We start from the raw sequence: 22,500 nt of genomic DNA, 5'->3' as shown, positions 1-22,500 counted from the left end.
CCCGATGGTGCCAACGTGAGTTCATTATAATGCAGTTTTAAATCATTTAAATATTATTGTACATATACAATTAATACCGTTTCAGAACAAAACAGTCTGTTGAGAGTCTTGGTTGTAGATCAGACAAATTGTTAAGTGGCCTGTTGTGATGTAGATTCATAAATTTAAGAGGTGCTTTTCTATGTAAATATGCCGGTTCAGTGTGACGGCAGAATGTTGTGGGCGGCTGTTTTAATAAGGTTTTCTGAATCATTGAATATGGATGCTAGATTGTTCTAGTTAGTTGCTGTATTGACATGAAGTTTGTTAGTTAAAGATCGTATCATGCTATCTCATGCATTCTGACTAACATGCATTACAAACTAAGTCATTCGTCTGTGTTTTGTTGGCAATCGGCATGTACGTGCATAACGTACAAAACACGAAGGGATTAATGTGAAGATGTGTTGCTTGCTCGTGATGTAGTTCCATCCCACTCTCCCCACTAGTCCCACCTCTAGCAGCTCGTGTTTTTCCGGAAATAATCATACAGCTGTATCTCCCTTTTATAAATTTGATCCATTGAAAACTCTTCGAAGATACAACGTATACAATTCCACTGTACACACCATCTTTAAGGACTGCGGCCACAAAGTATTACAAACTGCAATACTGACTCTTGCCTTAGCCATGTCCATAAATAAATGCAAGAATGCATGTTTAAATTGTACATTTAGTCATTAAGCAGACGCTTTTATCCAAAGCAATTTACACAGAGTTCAGGGAGCAATAAAGCGATATGTCATACAGGAGCAATAATACAATCGATGCTAATACCAAGTTACTAGTTTCAACAAAAGCTAGAACAATACCTGTTAAAATAAAGAGAGAGGGTCAGTTTTAGTAGTTAAGATGTTTATTTGTCTGTCAAGTACTCACAGAAGAGATGGGTTTTAAGTAGTTTTAATGTTGTTAGCGATGTGGTTGACCGGACTGAGTTAGGAAGAATGTTCCACCGGGAAGGAGTTGTGAAGGAGTGCAGGAAAGCGATTTATTAGTACTGCCCTTATGAGAAGGCAATACTAGGCACTTTACTGAACTCAGGGTTCTTGATGGTGTGTTGGAGGGTGTAAAGTATATTACGGTGCAGATCCAGTGATAGTCCTGTAGGCGAGCATTAGTGACTTGAATGCGATACGGGCTTCAACTGGTAGCCAGTGGAGAGAGATGAAAAGGGGTGTCAGATCAGCCCTTCTGGGGTCTTGGAAGATGAGGCGTGCTGCTGCATTCTGAGTGGTTTGATAGCCTTTGCAGGAAGATCAGCAAGGAGAGAGTTGCAATGTGATCATTGAAGGACAGCTGTTCATCAAATATGACTCCTAGGTTTGTGGCGGTTATGTAATAAAGGCAGTGTTTATTAATGCCCAAATTAACTTGTTTATGTATTTATAAACCTTTACAAATGGATAGACACACGTTTACATAGGCTTTATGATCTAGTTAAACATTTTCTGCGTCATTACATTTACCTCTGCAATCACAACATGATAGGTCTTTAAGTCTGAATGTTTATTTAGAGAAGGCCTGAACTAAAGGGTGTGTGGTACGCCAAGAAGCTTCAGAAGCTAAAGTTACTATTTGTCCACTGAAGCTTCCTAAAATACACGTGTTTGATCTCATAGCATCTGGTGTGTAGTTGATTTCTCGGAAACATCTTCAGGTTTGCTTAATTTTGATTCGCTGTTGTATCTAACCAGTTGTTTCCATTCATTTTGCATGCATGCATTCCAGGTATCTCAAAGGCGTAGTTCACAAACTGTCATCATTTATAATTAAAACCCCTGTCCGTCTCTTTCTTCTGTGGAACGCAAACAAAGATATTATGTGAAATGTCTCAGTGGATTTGTGTTCATACATTGGGAGTGAACTTTGTTTGGTTACCGACATTCTTCAAATTATCTTTTGTGTTCTGCAGAAGAAAAATCTTCCAGGTTGAAATGTTAAGAGGGTAAATAAAGGATGAAGGAATTTCATTTATGTGTGAACTACCCCTATAATATACTATAAATTTGTCATTGCATCTCTGTTAAAGTCTGTGTTTTAAATGGGTTCCTCATCCTTTAATTCTCCACTTAACAGTAGTGTAAAATCCCTACACTTTAAGCTTATTATCAGTCGTGTCAAAGGGTTTTAAGTCACCCTTATTTCTTTCTCTTGTGCATTTTTTCCTTTTTTCAACTGTAAGGTTTTTATCTGATGAGCTGGTAACTTAATTCACAAAAATTGTAGTCGATTACATGGAACGCTGTAGAGTTAACCTTCTCTGTCTGCTTCATGTCCGTACCCGTAAAAGCCAGACAACCCCCCCCCCCACACACACACACACACACATTAATGCTTTCCGCTTTTCAAGTCCTCAGATGATGTAATGAGCAGTCTCTCACAGCTGTTGCCTCTACAGGTCAACAATCCCCTTTCCCATCATCCTCCTCTCCAGCTTTCCGCTCACTTTTATCATGCACCAGTAAAGCCTAAGGCTCTGCTATTAGCATATTCTTCTTCATCCGGGTCCTGCCCCTGTTTTAAGTGCTTGTCCTCCGATTAGCCTCGTGGAATGATTGAGATTAGCAGTCATTTACGTGTGCACTCACAGCCGGAGTCGATCGGTTGCCTTGACTGATTCTTCAGCCTGGAGGTGGAATGTCCATTGCTTCAGTTCAGGCTCCGGCTGTGATAAGTCATATTCATTTTGATAATGAATGTTGTACTACTGAAGGAACAAAGGGCCAGAAAACAAATAGGAGGATATTATCTGGACATGAGGGTTTTAGATGAAGGCAGTAAGCCAAAAAAACATCTGAATAACATACAGTACAATGTAAATATAGTGTATATATGGTGAAAGGGGCCTTTGATGATGCTTTACGTCCTATCGCTGATACGGTTGTAAAGTTTAGTAAGGCCAGCGTGACTCCTCCCCCTTGGCTTAAGTCTTAGGAGGATCTCAGTTGTGATAATGACCACGTCTCTGCCAGGGATGAGCTCTCTAATATCTGCTTGTGCACAGAGACGCTCTAGCTTTTCATTATGTCACTAAATACCGCATGCTGTCGAGGTAAACTTAACATTTGGGGATTTTGAAAAACAGGGTTTAGAGTAAAAGCATATCAGTTATTTTCATCTGGCCACGTGTTGCTTTATATGGTTAAATGGCTGTGTTGTAAACTATCAAATATTCAGTTTCACTAGATCAGTTAAAAATACAATTTCTGTCATCACCCTCATGTCCTTTCAAACCTGTTTGACTGCAGAACATGTTGAGATGAACAGTGGTAAACAAACAATGACGCACCATTGGGTTTGTTTTATGGTTTATTTTCTTTAGGGTTTTTTTTAGGTGGCGTGACAGCAAAAATGTAGAGCTCAATCTATTAACTCTTTTTTTAATTCAAATTATTAATATTTGTATTTTTAAAATAAAGATTTATTTACATTGATAGCTCTTTCTACCTTTTTTGCTACGTCACACCATAGGACACATTTGTCAACAACCCATGTTTATTTCTTACTTTGCTAGAATTTTTTTTAGTTTGGGTTTTATTTATTCTCCGTTCCTAATTTTAGTGTGTCTGCTTAAACTTATTTCAGTTTATTTCTAATAATTGTTAAGTTGAAGTTCTTTAATAATATCAATATATCGTCACTTACAAAACCTCGGATGTGCAAATTCAAGCATTTTATGCTTTTTAAAATTAAAAAGTATTAAATTCTCTGTTGACAACTTTAACAAGCACTTTTGAATACTTAATATTGGTAAGATATTTGCAAAACCCATCGACAAACATACAGGCTGACTTCAAGGCCTTTCAAAGCAAAAACCCTAAGACACTTCTCAAAATATCTGTTCATTTGTGTTCCCCAGAATAAAGAGTCATATAAAGGTTTTAAATGACATGAGGGTAAAAATCTGGTCAACTCTTTAATAGACGGGTCCACAGCTCTTCTATTGTACGTTTAATAAAATATTTAAGCATCTGTAGTATTTTAGATTTAAGAATAGCACATGACTTGGCCTTTCTGTCTTAATATAGATTAACCTGTTATTTTCCACTGCTTTGGCATACAGAGACCATCACACCACTCTCCACCTGTCAACATCCTTCACTCAGAAGAAAACACAACCCGTCCCGCCCGGTCAACACTTCTGCACATAAACGCTAATACATTATCTAACAGACGTCTGCTAGTGTGCATGTTCACTTAAATTCCTTCTGACATTTAATAGACGAGGAAAAATCGCCAAATTCATTGAGTCCCATATAATATGAAATTGGTTTCTCTCACCCTGGTTCTTCAGCACATAGCGGTCGATTCATTTAAAAAAGCTGCAACTTCAAAGCAGGGTTGGGATTACTACCATATGTCCGACTCCAAGAGCGATCCTGCCCCAGTCTTACCCTCTAATTTCTTATCCCAAAATTGGACATCTGAATTGCCCCGCTCCATCTTTCCTCCCCTCCATATCGAGCACAGGACGTTCTCACAGTAATTCTTCACTACACGAGAAGGGCCGAGATGCTGCCAACGTGTTCCCTCGACATGCTTCAAACAAACTCATAAAAAGCGATTAAAGAGCGTGTGGGTATGATGTCATTCCGTCTTTGCATACACCTCTTCTTTTTGTAGAGGTTTCTTTGTTATGTATGTTATCAGAGCCTGGCCGGCATCCATCCACGGAAACAGCTGACCGCTTTGTGGATGTTATTGCGGTCACACGGTCGTAATGCATAAATCTTTCTAGAAAAAGGAGGAAGGGATTCATAATCGATGCAGAAAAATGTCTGGCTTTTATTGTTTGCGCAAATCATAGACAGAGTTCACAGTCTATGTAGGAAGGCTTTGCAAGAGATCTTTGTTTCTCCCATACTGGTCCAGTCTGTCAATCCCAGCATGCACTTTACCTCTGTATGAATGCAACGTTTGTCTGAAAGTGTGGGCCGAACACCCATCAACCGGTCCCCTTGCCCAAAAAATTGCTTGCAGGGACTTTGACAGCAATGTGCCAGTGTGACTTTGATGTGTGAGATACTGAACGGTCTCCGGAGACGATGTTCATGAAGAAGCACCATCCTCTTTGCAAAGATTTTTGGATTAAATGATGTTCTCGCTGAAGAAGAGATCGTTTTAAAACAGATTGACGGAAGCAATCATATGTTCATCAATCGTGATTTATTCGGTCGCTGTGAAATGGGAGCCAGGATTTGCTCGGGTTTGGAACACGGGACCAGTTTTGGCGTGCCCAGTTTCACACTTTTATGGTTTGGAACTGGTAAAGCGGGATCAAAGGAAAGTTTAATTGATAGAGGAGATGAGGTAACTGCAGGTGTCTGATTTAGGGAGAATTGTTGGAGATTGAATAGATCCAGCTCCGTGCAGACAACAAAGAGTGTTTGTTTATCGTGTGGCTGGATGTTATTTCTTTGAAAGCAGCTTTCTAAGATCAGTTAGCGGGGTGCTTATTTTTTTCACTTAGGATTTACAGCTTTGTGAATTGCAATGTTTATGTACTGGAGGAAACGGGGAGCCTATGAGCTCGAGCCCCTCCCATCCTCTCTGTCACAGCTAGGGGTGGATCGGTTCTCGTGGTCGTCCTCTTTGGATGTTATCTATGATGTCTATGGTAAGGGTGGATTCTCTTACACAAACCTCTTTTACACTTTAAACGGGTACTTATAGAAAACATTAGCAATTGGTTTTGAGGCCAAAGCAATACAGGATATACAGTATGTACATATATACACATATATACACAACTGGCCTTCTTTATATGTTGCCTTTTTATCTGTATATCATTTTAATGCAGTTTTTACAAAAAGCATCCCTCTATTCATGATCTATTTGCTTTACCTCCATCCTTTTTAACATTATGCAATGGATAATGTCCAAAATTAACATTCCGGTACCTGTTAGAAATATTGTACATTTACTTGTCATTTTGGCTTATTCATTTCATTCAATAAAATGTTATTTTATATAGTTTTGTACAGCATTTAGTTGCGGCATATTGTCTTCCAAGTGGAGTTTCTCTTTTAGGAATGTGCTTGATATAAAACCATTTCAGTCTACTTTTCTTGTGGTTTTCATAAAAATCATAGATGATTGATACAATCTACAGTATGTTATACAAGAACGTATATAGTTATTTAATTATTATAAGTTTTAAATGATTTAATGTTTTAGTTGTTGCCAGTTTCTTTGTTTTTAACTAATTCTGATCTCCCTGTCCTGATTTTATTATAATTTGGCATTAAATGCTTTAAACCCTTTCTGTCATGGTGATACTGCATCCGTCTGACAGGCAGTGACACACCTAGACCACCTTACAGACCGCTGCCGTCTGCCATGTGTAGAGACCGTACATACCATAATAATCTCTGGTGCCTACAGCTGACAAGGGTTTAGTCTCCAGAGCAATGCACGAGTACACTTTCACAATTCAGACAAATCCAAGAGCATGACAACCGTCTCTGAGGTACAGAGGGCTACATTCACATCTAAAGCATTCTTCACATTCCCCGTAAAATCCTGTACAAAAGCTACATGTAAACACGCTCTTAGAAACGTCCACTCTGCCTATACATGGTAAAGATGTCCCGGTACGGTCCAGGTCGAGGGTCCTTGCTGTGTGGTCTCGTTTGAGGTACAGTCTGATAAGACCACACGTTTGTGGGACTTTTTCATTTGTCATGTGCTTCACTCTTTTTCGTGATTATTAGAGGGGGTTGTAAGAATCAGCCTTGCTTATTCTTGAGCAATAAGGGATAGTTCAGCCAAAAATTAAAATAAAATATTTTGAGAAATGTCTCGGAAATATTGGCACACCTTAAAGTAGTGATGATACTAGTGATGATGTTGCGAATTGCATCCAGCGGCTTACTACTCCGCTCTCCCCTCCCTTTCGAAGCACTACGGTGGCTGACACAGGGCCAAGATGTCAGCGTTTTTGCTTCTTTGCTGAAGGGGAAAACATATTTACGAAACGTGTTCTGTAGAGCAGTTTGTCCGTTTTGGGATGCTAGAAACGAGGCAATTCCATGTACGGGTGTGTGTAGATAAAAATTTGTCTGGAGTGTGTCTGGAGATTTCCTGAAAATATTTATCTGTAAGACAAGTTTTAGTTTGCATGAAAATGTACAGCTCATCTCTCGATCACCAAGGTCTTTAAAATGCTGTTTTCCTTTGTTAAATGTTGTAGATGAGAAGGCCACTCAGGAAGAGGAGAGTGTGTTGTGTCAGCATCCAGACTGCATGGACCACCGTCACGCCACAAAGGTAAGATCAGACCACTTAATGACCTCTCTAAACAGCCGAGCACTTTCTAAAGATCACCGCAAGCTCTAAGCTCTCTGTGTTCCTCTCTGGGGAGGATCCGGTGGTTGTAAGAATCATCTAGAGCCCTCGAGTCCTGCCGGGATGTGAGGTCTTGCATTGCAGATTTTTACTTGCATGGTTTTTAAAGGTTCCTCTTTCCCGTCTACCGAGAGCGTTTCTGGAAACCTGTTATGAAAGTAGCTGAACCTTTCTACCTAAAGGTGGAGTTAAAGGCATAGTTCGTCTAAAAATGAAAATTCTTTCATTGTTTACTCACCCTCATGTCATTCCGAACCTGAAGATGATGTTTGAAAAACGTTGATAACCAAAGAACCGTGATCACTGAAACATTTCTCAAAATATCTTATTTCGTGTTTCACAGAAAAAAAAGAGCCAGGACAGAATTGTTTCAAGGGTGAACTGAGCACATTTCAGTTTTCAAAATGTCCTACGTTGGCATTTGGTTTTCTGTCAGCAAGAACTGTTTATATTCCCTCTGAACTCTGAGAACAGAAGTGAGGTGGTTTAATTTTAGGATAGGGAGGAAATACAACAGAAAGCTGACTGCAGTTTTTTAAGGTTATTAAAGGTGTCTCCCTTACATCTATAACATTCCTTTAAGCATGAAGGCTGCTGGTTACAGTGGACAATGTCTCTGTGATATCTCAGGTTTGTAAGGGAGCACATGAGGGTTTGAGATTATGTGACCGGGGCCGAAGTAGGGGGTCAGCCTGCAGGAAAACCTCTGTGATGGTCGTTCTTGTCTGGCGCCCGAGGTCTCGGGCTGTGGTTACGTAAGGGATTATGGAGAACTTTGCAAGCGTGCATGGGGGATATTAAGTGTCATAAATTTGGATTCCTTATGAGTGACATACTGTATTTAATTTCAGTGAAAATAATTACAATGTTTTCAAATAATGTGTTGGTTACACAAAGAGACAGTCCCGCCCCAGTCTTGCCATTGGTTATGTCAGGACCTGTTTTGTTAGGGTGTTGTCCAGAGCAGATCCTTCCTTTACACAAAGTATGCAAGCTGCGAATGGCCCCTGCACCACCAGAGGGCCTCCTTGAGTACGGAGTCAAACATTTTACAGGAATCATCTTTTTTAATACTTCATTTATTTAATTCCTGTGAAATACTCTGACATCGTGCATTGCGAGCAGGTGATGACATGCACATAATGTGATGATGTGTCTTTGCACTTCAATGGCTTCAAAGCGAAGCTACCCATAAAGTAAAAGCACAAGAAGGCCTGTGTTTTTGTACTATTAAAAAGTCTTATTTAGTTTTGCCAAGTTATGCATATTAAGGACAGATGGCATAAAGTTGGTTTGAATGTGGATGTCTATAGTCGTGAATTTAGGGACCATTTCCAAAGTTACATATGCATTAATATTCTAACTTAAACATTTACGGGGAATGACTAACAGTTACAAAACAAGCTGTACAATGTTTTTGTGAGTCTCGGCTATAATGCACAGTCCTGTATTTCATTTGTCCATGATTATATGTCATTTCTGTTTCATCACATTTACAGAAAAATGTATGTGTTTCGTATGCTTAGCTTTCTTGAGTAAACTATATTTATCATGTTTTGTTTTTGTTAATCACTCATTTGCTTAATAGAAAGCGATGGTTACACAGCCATGTGTTGCTTTAGGTAAAGGGTTGTTTACATATGAATTACATTTTTTACTTAAATGAATTAAAACTGAAAGACAAAAAAACTTAAACTGACAGTAAGAACAATTAAGTGTGTAATTGATTTAATATATTTATTTTCTTATAGTTACAGTTATGCTTGTCTAATTTGAACTATCATGACCATGGCCCCTCACAAAGGTTTGCTTAGGGCCCCAGACGTCTAGGATCGGCACTGGTGTTGTCAAAACAATGATGCAAGGCAGGACTTTTATTTCAGGCTTTATTTTTGATACTTTATTTCTTCAGTGGACTGTAGCACATCATCACCACCAGGTGGAGACAGAGAGCCATGGCGTGGCCGTGTGTGTGTGTGTGTGGCTGTGTGTGTGTGTATTTTGGGGTCATGTTATTCAGTCAGATCTGTGCAAACCTGACAACACATGAGTGTTTGCTTTAGTCAAATTGCTAAAAAACCCTTTAAACACCTTAGCAACCACATAACAACGCCCTGGCTTACCAATGCGGCGCTCTAGATTGTTACAGAAGCAGTTTTGAAGCATGTAACATCTTTCCTAAAGCTTCATAGACAAATAAAACCCAACGATTATGGTTGGTAATTCTGGCACTTTTCTATCTCTTTATTGTCCTTTTGACCTTGCTTTTTGTCAAATGCATCTTCAGTCTGCGGATGATAAAACATAGGCTTAATACAGGACAGGGCAGAGCACTGAATCATAGATTGTGTCTCATCCCTGACTTCATGACTCCATCACTGTCACTTCTGTTGCACCATGAGCTCAGGCCTTCAAACTGCATTTAAGTGGATCGTATTTATGGTGTCTTACACTGCTGACTACACACGTTACATGCACAATGTCAGAAAGAGTTTCAGTGAAAGCATTTTATATATTGTTTGTCCATAAATGAAATACAGAAAATGCACTGTGGGCCATCAAAGTGATGTGAAAATGTTAAAAAACACTGGCAACCTTTTTTTTAAGTCTGGCAGAGAAAGAGTTAAACACTTCTTAAGACATAGTTATGTGTATTACATTGCATTTCTGTCAATAGATCCTCCAAAAAATGACACACAGCACCTTTAAAGAAAGTGTCCACTAGTTTAACCATCGCGAATAATTGTATCCATAATCTTACCTAATTTGTCGTAAAACCATAGTAACCACACACTTGCTGTGGTCTCAATCCAATAACCATAGTTTACCCATGATATTTCTAGTAAAACCATAGTCATAACTATAATCATACTTTCTGAACTTTTACTATAAAACCATGGGTATTTTCCAAAGCCCTTTAAAACATTTTGTCAAGTCTTCTGACTTTTCATTTTAATGAGAAAAACACAAACGCTTCTGTATTACCTAATGCACCTTAAGGAATGGAATAGTCTGCATCGTCTGTTTCCGTGTACAGACGGGCCAGTCTGAGCGTGCTTCTGTCGCTCTGAGCCAATTACCTCTATTCACTTCCCAACAGGACCAGACAGCACCGGGCAAGGTGTGCGATGCCAGAGAACACCACCCCACCAAAGATAAACAGCTGAGCGCCCTGCATTCACCTGGATGTGTGTCTAACACGCTAACAGATCAGATATCTGCCCTCCTTTTCTTCATAACACATCGTCTTCGTGTGATAAATGAATCTTTTATCGTTCAGCCGCACGCTTACTCAACTCTAAAGTTTCCATCTGGAAAAGGGCCCTATCCGCCTTTTCTAGATCATTTAAGATTTCCCTAATGTTTCTTTACTCGGACGTTAATCTTTCCCGAGTCTTGCCGATGAGTGATTGAGGACGTTGTCGTCTCATTTGCCCGCCTTTTCTTATTTCGCGTCCTTTTCCAATTCTGAAACGGCCCATAAATATTTTGCTCTTCATTACTTGTGTGATTTATGGGCATCTCGGGGTAACCGCAGTTCATGGCTTCTGCAATGGCTTCTTTTTATAAATGTTCCTTTAAGAACCATTATGAGCTGTAAGATTTGGCCATCGGCCTGTTTGGGTCGTATTGGACGTCCTGTATTCTTATGACTTTTCATTATGGAGTCAGGGTTGGTTGATCCGATAACTTAAATTAGCAAAGTCTTTTTTGGTTTTTATCATTTTAGCAATCATGCTGTAAAAGTAAGAATTCAGCGACGCTGAAAATGGTTTGTGGCGACGGTTTTGATCAGCTATTCAAACGTCAAAATCCTTGAAAGTGTAGCTGATTTTTCTTCTCTTTGCACGTATGGTTTTGCACTCTCCAAATTCAGTGTGTGTTTTCGCTTCTCACTACCGTCTGAGCGGTTTGGGTCTGCACCCCATCATTGTCAATTTCCTACCGATTTTCCCCCACAGATTGTTTTAGCATTAAATAACCACCAAAACCATTAACTCAGCTCGAAGGGACGAGGTAATGTCTCGCGAGCGGATGATTCCACTGTTGCATAATGGCCGTGGAGCTGTTGGAGAGAGTGTGGTGAGGGTGGATGTGGGCTGGGCGCAGGAGTCTGTCGGTTAAAATAGGATAATGACTTTTCAATGGAGAGTGTATCTGATCGGTGAGACCCCTGGTCATCGGTCTATCGTCCCTCACAGAAGCTGCACATTGGTGAAAGGTTTTATTCAACGGAAAGGATGAAGGTTCCGACTTCGTAAATGATGAGGGTTTTCGGATAAATGGGGAACCATCCGTAGTAAGACACCAAAATCTGATCAAATGTGAAGTTATAATTCGTGTATTCATCCAGGTTCACATCACAGTAATAGTTCCAGATATCACCAGTTGTCTCACGAGGAAGTATTTTTTCACCTCTGTGAGGGATTTTCCTTGGTAGGTTCACGCATTTTCTTGAGAACAAGGTGTTGCGTAATATTGGTTTCTCTGAAATGGATACCTTATGCTTATGTTGAGCTCTGTGAATAGGTGCTAATATATAGCAAGATGATAAGATGTGTGTGCCATGGACTTGTTGAGATCTGTGACATCCATGAGTCTTGTGGGGGAAAAATGCCAAGACTTTTATTTTGAGCGTGCAGTTTTGCACAGGCTTCAGGCGTCTCGAATTTAAATAAAAAATCTGCTGTTTGCCTAAACTTTTTTGTTATTAGTTACACCAATAGATCAAGTACAAAGGAAATCTATGATTTGTAAGTTGAGCTGTTGGGTATGTTTTGGCATGCAATACAAACTGCCATTCGACTTCAACCCATTACTTTTATATATGTTGTTTATCTATGATGTTTAACTTTGAATTTTATTTTTATATTGTCGTTAGCATGCTTCAATTGTTTTATTTGTCGTTCTTTCTTCGTAGTGTTTTAAAGTTTAGTCCAAGTTATAATATTGGATGTTCGCCATGAAAATATAGCCTTTGTAGCTTACATGGCATTAAATTATTAAGAAAATTATTTCAACTCCTTTAAGCATAAGTACGTTTAGGAACCTGTTTGTTTGTGTTTCAAACAGAAATGGCTGTAAACGAAATTATAATTCGCATGAAATCAAATTCTAAATAAGCTTTTGTATGTGACTTAAGCTTTAGCTAGTAAAGTTTTTTAAAACAATACTCAAAAGTCATTGTCAGAATATTCGGATGTCTGCTGTATTGTTAAACGCACAAGTGAATCAAACCAAAACAATATTCTATATATGATTTATCGGAGCCAGGTTAAAGCCACATCACGGCTGACCAGTGTAAACAGATCATCATATTTTGACAAGAAGGGCCATGTAGTGTTCAGATGTATGTATGTGAGCTTCACAGAGGCACTCGTGCTACATCTTCACGATTGCTTTGCTCGGAGCACCTGATCCCCCGGGTTATTGTATTGCCGCTGTCTGCCTCTTTAAATATAGACTCATTTAATTCAGAGAGACGGCGGGGGGTGATGATGGAGGGTCCTGCTGAGGGATACTATTATTCCCCAATCACACACACACATGTTCGCGCTCTTATTTACAAAGCTAATTATGGAAGACTTAAGTGGAGCTTAGTGTAGTTTAATGCTAAAGCTACGGTGAGTTTTGTTTGGGTACCTGTGGAACTTTAGCTTTTTTGTCCGCGTTGTTAGTTAGAATGAATTTTTCAATTCTCTGGAAACACACAAACGGATCAAACCTTTCAGTTCCCTTGAAAGGTTGCATCATAGATCATTTAGCCACCTTGTGTATAACTTAAGTTGATTTTGCAAGGGCTGTTGTTATTCTGTGAGCAGAAGGTCTATCTTACCCTGAGTTTTCATTTACCTAAACCACAGACTTCAGAATTTCAAATTCTGATTGTCGAAGTCATTTCATTTTATTGCGATTTTCCTCCCTTGGCCGCCTGATCCATAAAAACACCTTGCTGATGCAACACAAAACAAAGCACTTCTGTACGGGGATGATTTTGTTAGAGGGAGTGGTGATTTATGATGTACCGTGGTAAATCTCTGTAAACCAAAGCTATGCTGTCATCTGTTTGGGGTTTCTGGAGGATTTACCTCTATTCTTTTTGACTGACAGGCTGCGAAATATTCACCAGATTTTTAATTGATTATTATCAATTAATTTAATTGATTTCATTCATTACGTGAGAAGATGCATGTAGATTATTGGTATGCAGTTATACGGTCAAAACTGTTTGACCAATCAGAGTCAAGCATTCCAGATGGCTATGTTATATAGTGTTTAATATTATTAGTGTACGTTGTTAACTCGATGCGCCCAAATCAGTTGTTTTTCACACATCTGTTCACGTTGTTGACAGATATGTTTTTCTCTTCCTCAAGAACGGGATTCACATGAATGGATGTTCAGATAAGCTTCACGTGAAACTCCATATTTAGGTGAAGTTAAAGAGATAAGACGCATTCGATGAGAAAGTGCTGATCTTCATCGTAGCTAAACAATCAGATTGAGATGAAAAGATGGCTTTACGTATTTCGTATATACGGGGTGGTGGTGTTGTAAACAGTCCAAAGTAATATACAGGACTGTTGACGTGATTATATCTAATGCCCCTCCCAAACGCGCATCTACGTTAACGCCAGCATTTAAATAGTCCCACAAACACAGCTCGAGGGTATAAACAACACCCCCACTTGATGAAATGACACACAGATATTTTCCAGGGGATAGAGGCATTAAGCATCTCATATAACATACCTGCCCTTGACCAAACACACACAGACAGACAGGCTTACAGAGTTATTAGATTGAAAGTGCAGCGATCCAGCAAATCTTGGCACAGACTGCGGGAAGAACGAGAGGAGAGAACATCGTTGCGATTCAAAGAGCAACATGGATAGATGCGGATCTACATGCGACTCTGACCTACCGCAGGTGATGTCATGGGCTTAAGGGTATTTCTTAAGGGTTTGTCTCCATTGTCATTTATTTGTCGAAATTAATGGTCCGTCTCGCCTACTTTTCTTGGTTATTATGGGATGCATGTGTGCCGGTTGCGTTGGTGCGTGAGGAAGCTAAATTGTGTGGATTTTATGGCTTATGATGAGTCGCTGGAAGAGTTTAAACCTGTTATCGTAGCTGGTACCTGCAGGTCTGGACTGGGGATAGAACGGGGCGGATATGTTGTCAGCATTTTTCTTTTTGCCTGAATCTTTTCTCTTAAAGTAGGTTGTGATCTCTCTGGTGTAGTCCACTTGGAAAAAATGCCTTTACAAAGAAAATATCATAGAAATAATGGGTTTATTTTGTGATTTACAGATTACGGATGTACTTTGTGGTATAATATATAACACGTACATTGTTAATGCGTTTTTAAAGTGACTTTTTACACTCTTAAAACACAAACTTATTTGTAAATGGTTACAGTTATCTTAAATCAACCTTGAATAAACCTATTTTACTCTGCCAGCAATTTTAAGGTGCGGTATTTAATATAAAAATGTATTTATTTTATGCTGCCGTTATTTTGTTATGCACATTGTAATGCATATTTGAAAAAAAAATTGCTATACAAATGGCGTTTTTAAATCAAATATATTCTGGCTACAGTATGATGATGAACTATTGTTACATTACTGAAATTAGATTTTCCTAAAAAAAAATTGCTAAATCCTTTCTTCCCCCTTTAAGACAAATCTATGTTTGTTTCTTATTTAAAGGAGTAGAGTAGTTCACCATTAAATGAAAATAATTCATAACTCACCCACATGTCATACAACCAGTCCGTGTGTTTAATTCTTCCTGTCGAAAAAACAAATTGAGGCTTATGAGGAAAGTTTTCCATGGTTCTTCTCTGTATAATACATATAAAACTATATCATTTTTAGTTTTCTTGGAATGACTAATCGTTTGGCTAGACAACACCCTTATTCATTGGCTGGTGTCGTGTAGAGCCTTCAAAGCTGCGATGAAACTGAAATCGGGAGCTTAACCCACAGTTGTAGTCCATTATATGGATAAGAAGCCTATGATGGTGATGTATTGTCATGACATTTTAATTTTAAAGTGTTTTTTGTTCTTCTGATTTGACCAAAACAGTCTTTTCGACTTTCTATTATCTAAATGTTTCTTTTATCTGTCTGTATTTCGTCTTCTTGTTTGCTTTCATTTGTAGCACTATCCCACAATGCACCAGTCTCTTCTCTCTTCCCAGCACCCTTAAGAGAAATTAATATCGACTAGCGTCCCTCTCCTTTCACTTGCTTCTCTCCCCCGCCCCTTCGGCCTCTCCTTTCTTCAATACCTCCCCTTAAGCTATGGATAGCAGCGTTGCGTCAGAGCAGCACTTTAGATGTCTCTCTCTCTCTCTCTCTCTCTCTCTCTCTCTCTCTCTCTCAGACTCTTGACAGAGTTTTGAGTTGAATATGCACAGCTGCTGCTGGTGAGTTCCACGCTTCTCTTCTTCTCCATGCTCGCATTCGTTCACTTGTTCTCTTCTCTGCATGTGTTTTTGTTTAAAATGCGGATATGGAAAATGATGCCGTTTTGTCGCTATCTTGTACATTTCTGCTTAAGTCATTAAGCAGAATATTAAATGTTGACTGCTGACTTTACGATCCGTAAATCCAAAGCGTGTTAGAGCATGTCTTACTCTATTTGCCTGCTTCTTTGTCTTACTTTCCTAATTTGATGGATGTATGTCAACTTTCAGTTAGCATTATGTTTCATAGACATCAGTTTTAAAGTTCTTTATAGAGAGTGAAGAATCGTGATTTGTTTGTGGTTGGGTTTCATCTCGTTTTACCCACTGATTTTTGTTCAGAATCTCATCTTGTATTAAATCCATATTTTTCTTCATAATGCAGATTGTTGTCCAGGTGTGGGTGTGTATGTGCGCGTTTGGGGTGATGAGCTGATGCTGCGTGTTGAAACACACACTAAGTGGAATGCATGTTGCGAAAATTTGAGTTAGTTGCTCTTTAAGCGAGGATGGGCTTATCCGCCATCAGTCGGCAAACTTTGAGCCAAAAGCAGACTTTGTGGTTCAGTAGTCTTCATTTGAATGACAGTGACCTTGTGTACAAACTCTATGAGGTAACCCCTGAGTAAACTTTTCAGGGAAAGGGATTGTGCTTGTAGAAATGTGGAAGGCAAGTCTGTGTGAAAACCACCAGTTTAGTTTCAAGGTTCTCAGTATTAGTCATTCAAGGAAGTTTCCACAGTGACCAAATAGGCCTTTCATTTGTGAAAAACGCAAGCGTGGAAATCCCACACCCCTCCACAGATATTTGTCATCGGCTTCTGTGGATTGACTCAGTGGTGACATGGCAAACAGAAGTGGTGATACTCCTGTTTTGAGATCATGTCTGTGTGCCTTTGGAGAAGATGTGTTTTATTAGGAACATCTGACAGAAGTGATGTATTTTTAAGTTCACCTGAGAAAGACTATTCTGTCACTTCTCTCATCCTCGTGTTGTTCAAACGCTAGATGTTCCACATAATGAAAGCATATAGATTACCTCATTTTCTTTTGAAAAGACCCTGAAGCGAGATAGCATTTTAGGACTTCCGGTTCCATCGCCGTAAGTCTATGGGTTTTTGGTAAATCGCCCTTTGGAAGAAATTAAGAAATGCTTGTGGAAGGTGTGTATTGTTTAAGGGCCATCAACATTTAAATCTCGTGGAAACTACAGGATGCGTTGCTCACACTCGTAACTTTTATTTGCAGAAGACAGAGAGCCGCGGCTTCAGAAACATGGCCAGTATAAAAATGCATGCATAATCCTCACTCACAGCGCTTGCTTGTGCATCCAGTGTCTAAGCACAAAAAAAACTTAAACCAATGTGCAAGTTACATTTTTAGTATTAGGAATAAACTGGTTTAATTGCAATGCACCGCAACACCCAAGTGTCCTTCCCCTAATGATAGTTTGGGAACCACATACTGTGAGAGCTGGAGTCGAAAAGTAGAGAAGCCAATGGACGGACCGCCCCTATATATGATCAATATTCCCAACGAGTTATTACACGAACAATTTATGGTTATTAACAAAGTATTGGTTTTGTCATTTCTGTCCCCACCACTTATCCATTCTACTAAATATTTTCACGTTTTAATCTTTGACATTAAAGTCACACCAGTTATAACCTGCTTGCGATTTTTTTAAACCTTTATTGTATCCACGTTGGCTAACACGTTGCTAAAAGCAACTACATCGGCGCAACTACATACGTGGGAGGCTTGGTGGTGGCGATGTTGATTTCGAGCGACCATATTGTAATCTGTTTATAGCCTTGTGTTAGCTTTTTCCTATTTGGTTGTATTTAGGTTTCCAAAATAGCTAATATTGTGTTAATCTGTAAAGAGTATCTTTATAGACAAGACATGCAACATGAACATCACAGATTTTGTGTTCTTCCAAAAATCATTATATACTGAATATAATTCTAGCTTATATTCACACATGCACATTTTTGCACATTACTTGGGTGATATGCAACGTCTTGTGTGTGTCAGCAGCATCGTGAAATACTGCATCCGTGTGGTCTCAAGGTATGAAGAGGGCAAATTCTGAGCGTGGTCACTGTATTCTGATACACGGATGTGGCCCGCTGGTGCAGTAATGCGTTCCTTCATTAAACGGTTCCGGCTGTCCGCTGACCCAACACTGTGACCCATCAGTCAGCATCCTCGCTCTGCATTCTTTCTGGCTTTTTGGTCGTTGTCATGAAAGATATCTCTGGATTTGAGCAGATTTCTGTGTGTACAATGTTTGGTATAGAGTACTGTCCTACTGTTCTGCACACTATAGTGCAGATTTAAGCAGTAGTATTTGGCAGACACTTTTAGCCTTTGTGCATTGCATACATATGTTTAGTCAGTTTGTGTGTTCCTTGGTATTCGAAACCATAACACTACGCTCCAACAAACAAACATTTGTGTAAAAAAGTTTTTTTGGGGGGGTCTTAGTTATAAAAAAGATAAAATGTGTAACATTGGACATTATTATTTGTAGTTCTTTTGCCAAGAGAAACGGAAGGTCAAGTTGAGTGCATTGCATTGTGCGATACAACATTCAAAACTGTGTTTTTGTTATTGTATAGTTCCGTTTTTGCCATTTGTCATTTAGGTATTATATGAAAATATAAGCAAATGTACAAATAGAAAGCTATATTGCAGAAAAAATGGCTTGAACAGTATTCCCCTTTTGGATATAACAGTTGCTTAATGTTGCCATTTATAGGAGTCTTGAAAACGTTTTATCTTTTCGTTTTGGAGGTGTAAAGGAGTATGTAAGAAGGCGTGGGGTGTATACATTTTTCCTCTACTATACGAAAACATTCATTTCACCCGTCTTAAACTTATAAACATGTGGACCCATTCAAACGAATTTTAATAACATGGCTTTCTGTTTTTAGCCTCGATTTAAGAGAAGAAAAACAAAGCGTAGAGCTAATATAACACCGCCTTGGTCTGTGTAAATGCTTTTTATTTTCTTAAATCTCTTTTCTTTTAATGTGTATTTTATGGGCCAGACGTTTGGGTTGGAGCGGGTGGGGGAGCGTGGCACTGCTGTGTGCTGAGAAATTAAAAGCAAACGGCGACGCTTTGATTTCGCTTCCCTCATTGGTCGTCTGTCTTTCTAAGCACACAGAAGCTGAAAGATGTTTGTCTGTTGTTTCAATTGCGCAATTGCTTATTCACGTAACAGCCTAACCACACCATGTGTCAGTGTGAAGTTCACAAAGAACCTTAAAATGGCATTTTAAAAAATAGCGATTGAGAGTGCATTTGTTGTTATCCATTTTGTTTTTAATTTAAACGATCTTACTGCAATTCTCAACTATTTTTACAACATATATATATAATAATTTAAAGGGACAGTTCACCCAGAAATAGAAATTGTCATCATTTACTCACCGAGGGCAATGATTGGCCAATCGTTTTTTTGGCCCAACACCTTTCACAGACGATATATAATAATAAAAATAAAAATATATCACTTTAATTATTGATTGCTATCAGGATTTTAAGAGACGTTCCAACCAGCACGACTCGGAAAACTTTTCTGGACAGGATTACCTACTAAACAAGCAGCCAAATCTTTATGGTTAGTTAACAGTAGTTTTACCAGTGGCGGCCGGCCAATAGAGGGCGCTAGGGCGCCGCCCCCCTTAAGCCACAAAAAAAAAGAAAATTAAAACAATTAAAACAAAAATAGTAATAATAATGAGGAAAACATCAGTATGTCAATATTTGTGTGTTTTAAATATGGAATGCACCCAGTAATACATGTAAAATATGATACAAAATCATATTTGCAACCTTTCCTCTGCCTGTCTGACCGCTTCATCAGCTCTGGGGCGATAGAGAAAGCGCCCCAAGGAGGCGGGTCTATGTAGCAGTTAAGCCAATTGCTAATTTAAGATATGTATGTATGACATAAAATTTAGCCAATCAGCGTTCTTAAATAGAATCCAAGAAGGGCGATCATTTTATCGCCCCAAGCCCTGATAAAATAAGGACTGGGCTCTAGGGGCGCCATTTTTACTAAACGACAATGGCGAGCGCGGACGTTACTCCTCCAAGACCCAACCCTAACTCGGTGAAATCTCTCCTCCAAGATCCGTTTGAGAGGAGAACTTTGTCGGAGAAAGTTCGGGTGAAAGAGCTGGGCCCAGATCAACCTGACCTCTCAATCAAACAGCAGGCTAGCGAAAAAGGGAAGCAGTATATGCGCGGCTTCTCCCGTAGCTTCACACACACACACACACGTTTCTTTGTATATAGTTGACCTTAGCATAAAAATCATTCAGTTATATATGGTACTCTAAAAAATGTTAATAGTGTGTTTGCTAATATTACTGTATATATGTTTTGTATCAATTAATTGTTGCAGTTCTGGAGCACATTAACAATTAGTTACATTTAGTTTGATCATAAAATACTTTATGCTATTCTTCCAGTCAAAGGTTTGAGTTCAGCCACTTCATATCCATTTCTATATTATACATCCTTTATACAGTGTAAGAATTCCTATAAACTTTATATTAATTTAATGTTATTGTCCACTTTCCACTCTGTTCTGACAGCATGCATATTGTGTTGCCTATTTACTACCAATGGCACCAACAGCCTTTCCAAAAGATGTTACTTATATGTAGAAATAGTCAATTGTTTACAAGTTCAGTTTAAATGCAAATAAAAGGCTTGTGTTTGTGCATCATGATGTTTATGTTTTTGTGTACGAATGCCTCAACTTTTTAATATTGGCATTAAATAATTACTGACTATTTCACTGAGCACTGCTGTCCTGCAGTTTGTGTTAAATTTTATTGCGATGGTTACGGAAACAAAAAAGTATGGCACAGCCCCACCGAGAATATTTTTCACCAGCCGCCACTGAGTTTTACAGTAATCTTAATGGATTTAATTCACTGTAATGGCGAAAGACAAATCGAGACATGAATCGGTGTTTATATGAGTCTGGGTGTGCGCATGTTTCACATACAGTTGTGTTTATAGACGTCACAAGCATCCGACGGCTCCATCATACTTCGATTAAGACAGTTTAGTGATGCAGACGTCCTCGTATACAAACACACACAGTCACCATGATGCATTCATGGGTTGAGATAAACCTGTTTTATCATCCAGTTAGTTTATGGATGAATCGGCGTGTGACCCCCTTTTTACTGGGACAAATCATTATTTTTAGATATACTTAGTTTAGTAACAATAAAAGGGATAGAAAAACCATAAAACCGTTGCGACGTGTGGGTTATTTCATAATGTTTTTTACCGTAATAGTGACTTAGTAATTTACATCGAAAGCGATTGTGGTTAGTCAGTTTTTCCCTGATCCTTTTTTGATCCGTTGTCACCTATATAGGAAAGCAGGGTGTGGGCAAGAAATGAGAAGTAATGCAAATTTAAGCGTTGCAAGCCAGACTCGAAGTATCGTCCATGCATGTCCGATATCACTACAACACAGCTGATATATAATGAGGGTGAGAGAGCAGAGAACTGTGGGAAACGAGTTAGATGAGTTGGATGTCATCAGGGTGTGGACATTGCTGCCAACATCCTTCACGTTCACCTTTAGTAACACTTCATTACCAGCTGTTTTCAGGGAGTGTGCATGCAAGCACATGCAATAGTATGATGTGCGATGCATGCACAATGTAAATAGAGAGCAAGCACACTATTGAAAATACCCGCCCTGCGTGTGTCACTCCACCTAGTGTTGCTCATTTTAATAATATCGCTGGTTTTTTGAGAGTTTCAGCATATCCACTTTAGTTACGTGCAAGCTTAAAGTGATAGTTTACACAAAAAACATCATTTACTCACACTCGTTTCAAACCTGTATGACTTTCTTTCTTCCGCAGAAAACCAAAATAAGATATTTTGAAGAAAGCTCATAACCAAACAACACTGAACGCCACTGAATTCTATTGTATGAACACAAAACCAATGCAAGTCAACGGGATGCGGTTTTCAACATTCCCTTTGTTTTTTATTTCTGTGATATGTTTTTGTGTGCCCTTCAAAAACGACAAGGCCTTCACTAAAATAGGGATTAAGTATTGACACATTTTTGGGTGTGAAAGAGAATGAAAATGTTCATAGTTATGTAAGGCGAATAAGCTGTAAAGTGACGGATGAACAGTTGTGCTCAGGTTTGTGATGGATTAATGCAGAACACTGCACTTGACCTTTGACCTGAATCTCCTCACACTGTCTATACAGCGCCTTCCTTTACCTGATGCATACTGGAGAATAACATTGTCGTGTAAAGACCGCAGTACCGCTTTACCGCAGGACCCCTTCACTCCAAATGATCTCTGCCGTTGGGACTCGAAAAACAAAAAGCTTTTATAATATCAAGGATTAATTGCTTGAAAGATTATTGAGGGGAAAATGAGGAAATGAAATGATTCGTGGAGCACAGATAATGTGCTTAATCCTGGGACACACTTTGGTAAATGATAATGGATTCTGCTTTGTGCCATAAATTATCTTGCTCTCAATTTGACATCATTGGACTTCACAGAAGTATTTAGGTGTCAGTCGAAGATGGTGCATGTTTAGGTTTGACTGCAATTGTGATT

At 39.0% G+C, this 22,500-nt stretch overlaps 1 protein-coding gene across 1 annotated transcript in view; it reads left to right on the top strand.

The window, feature by feature from the left end:
• The window catches only part of plekhg5b (pleckstrin homology domain containing, family G (with RhoGef domain) member 5b), a gene marked incomplete at both ends in the record, with an annotated part of 44,459 nt that overhangs the window by 508 nt on the left and 21,451 nt on the right, over nucleotides 1-22,500 (top strand). The window contains 1 exon segment of the mRNA XM_079478073.1: nucleotides 7,235-7,311. Within this exon segment, the coding sequence (XP_079334199.1) occupies nucleotides 7,235-7,311 (77 nt within the window).

This window comes from Barbatula barbatula, assembly GCF_947034865.1.
Source record: "Barbatula barbatula genome assembly, chromosome: 17".
Taxonomy (NCBI): domain Eukaryota; kingdom Metazoa; phylum Chordata; class Actinopteri; order Cypriniformes; family Nemacheilidae; genus Barbatula; species Barbatula barbatula.
This window is presented reverse-complemented; position numbering and strand designations above follow the sequence as displayed.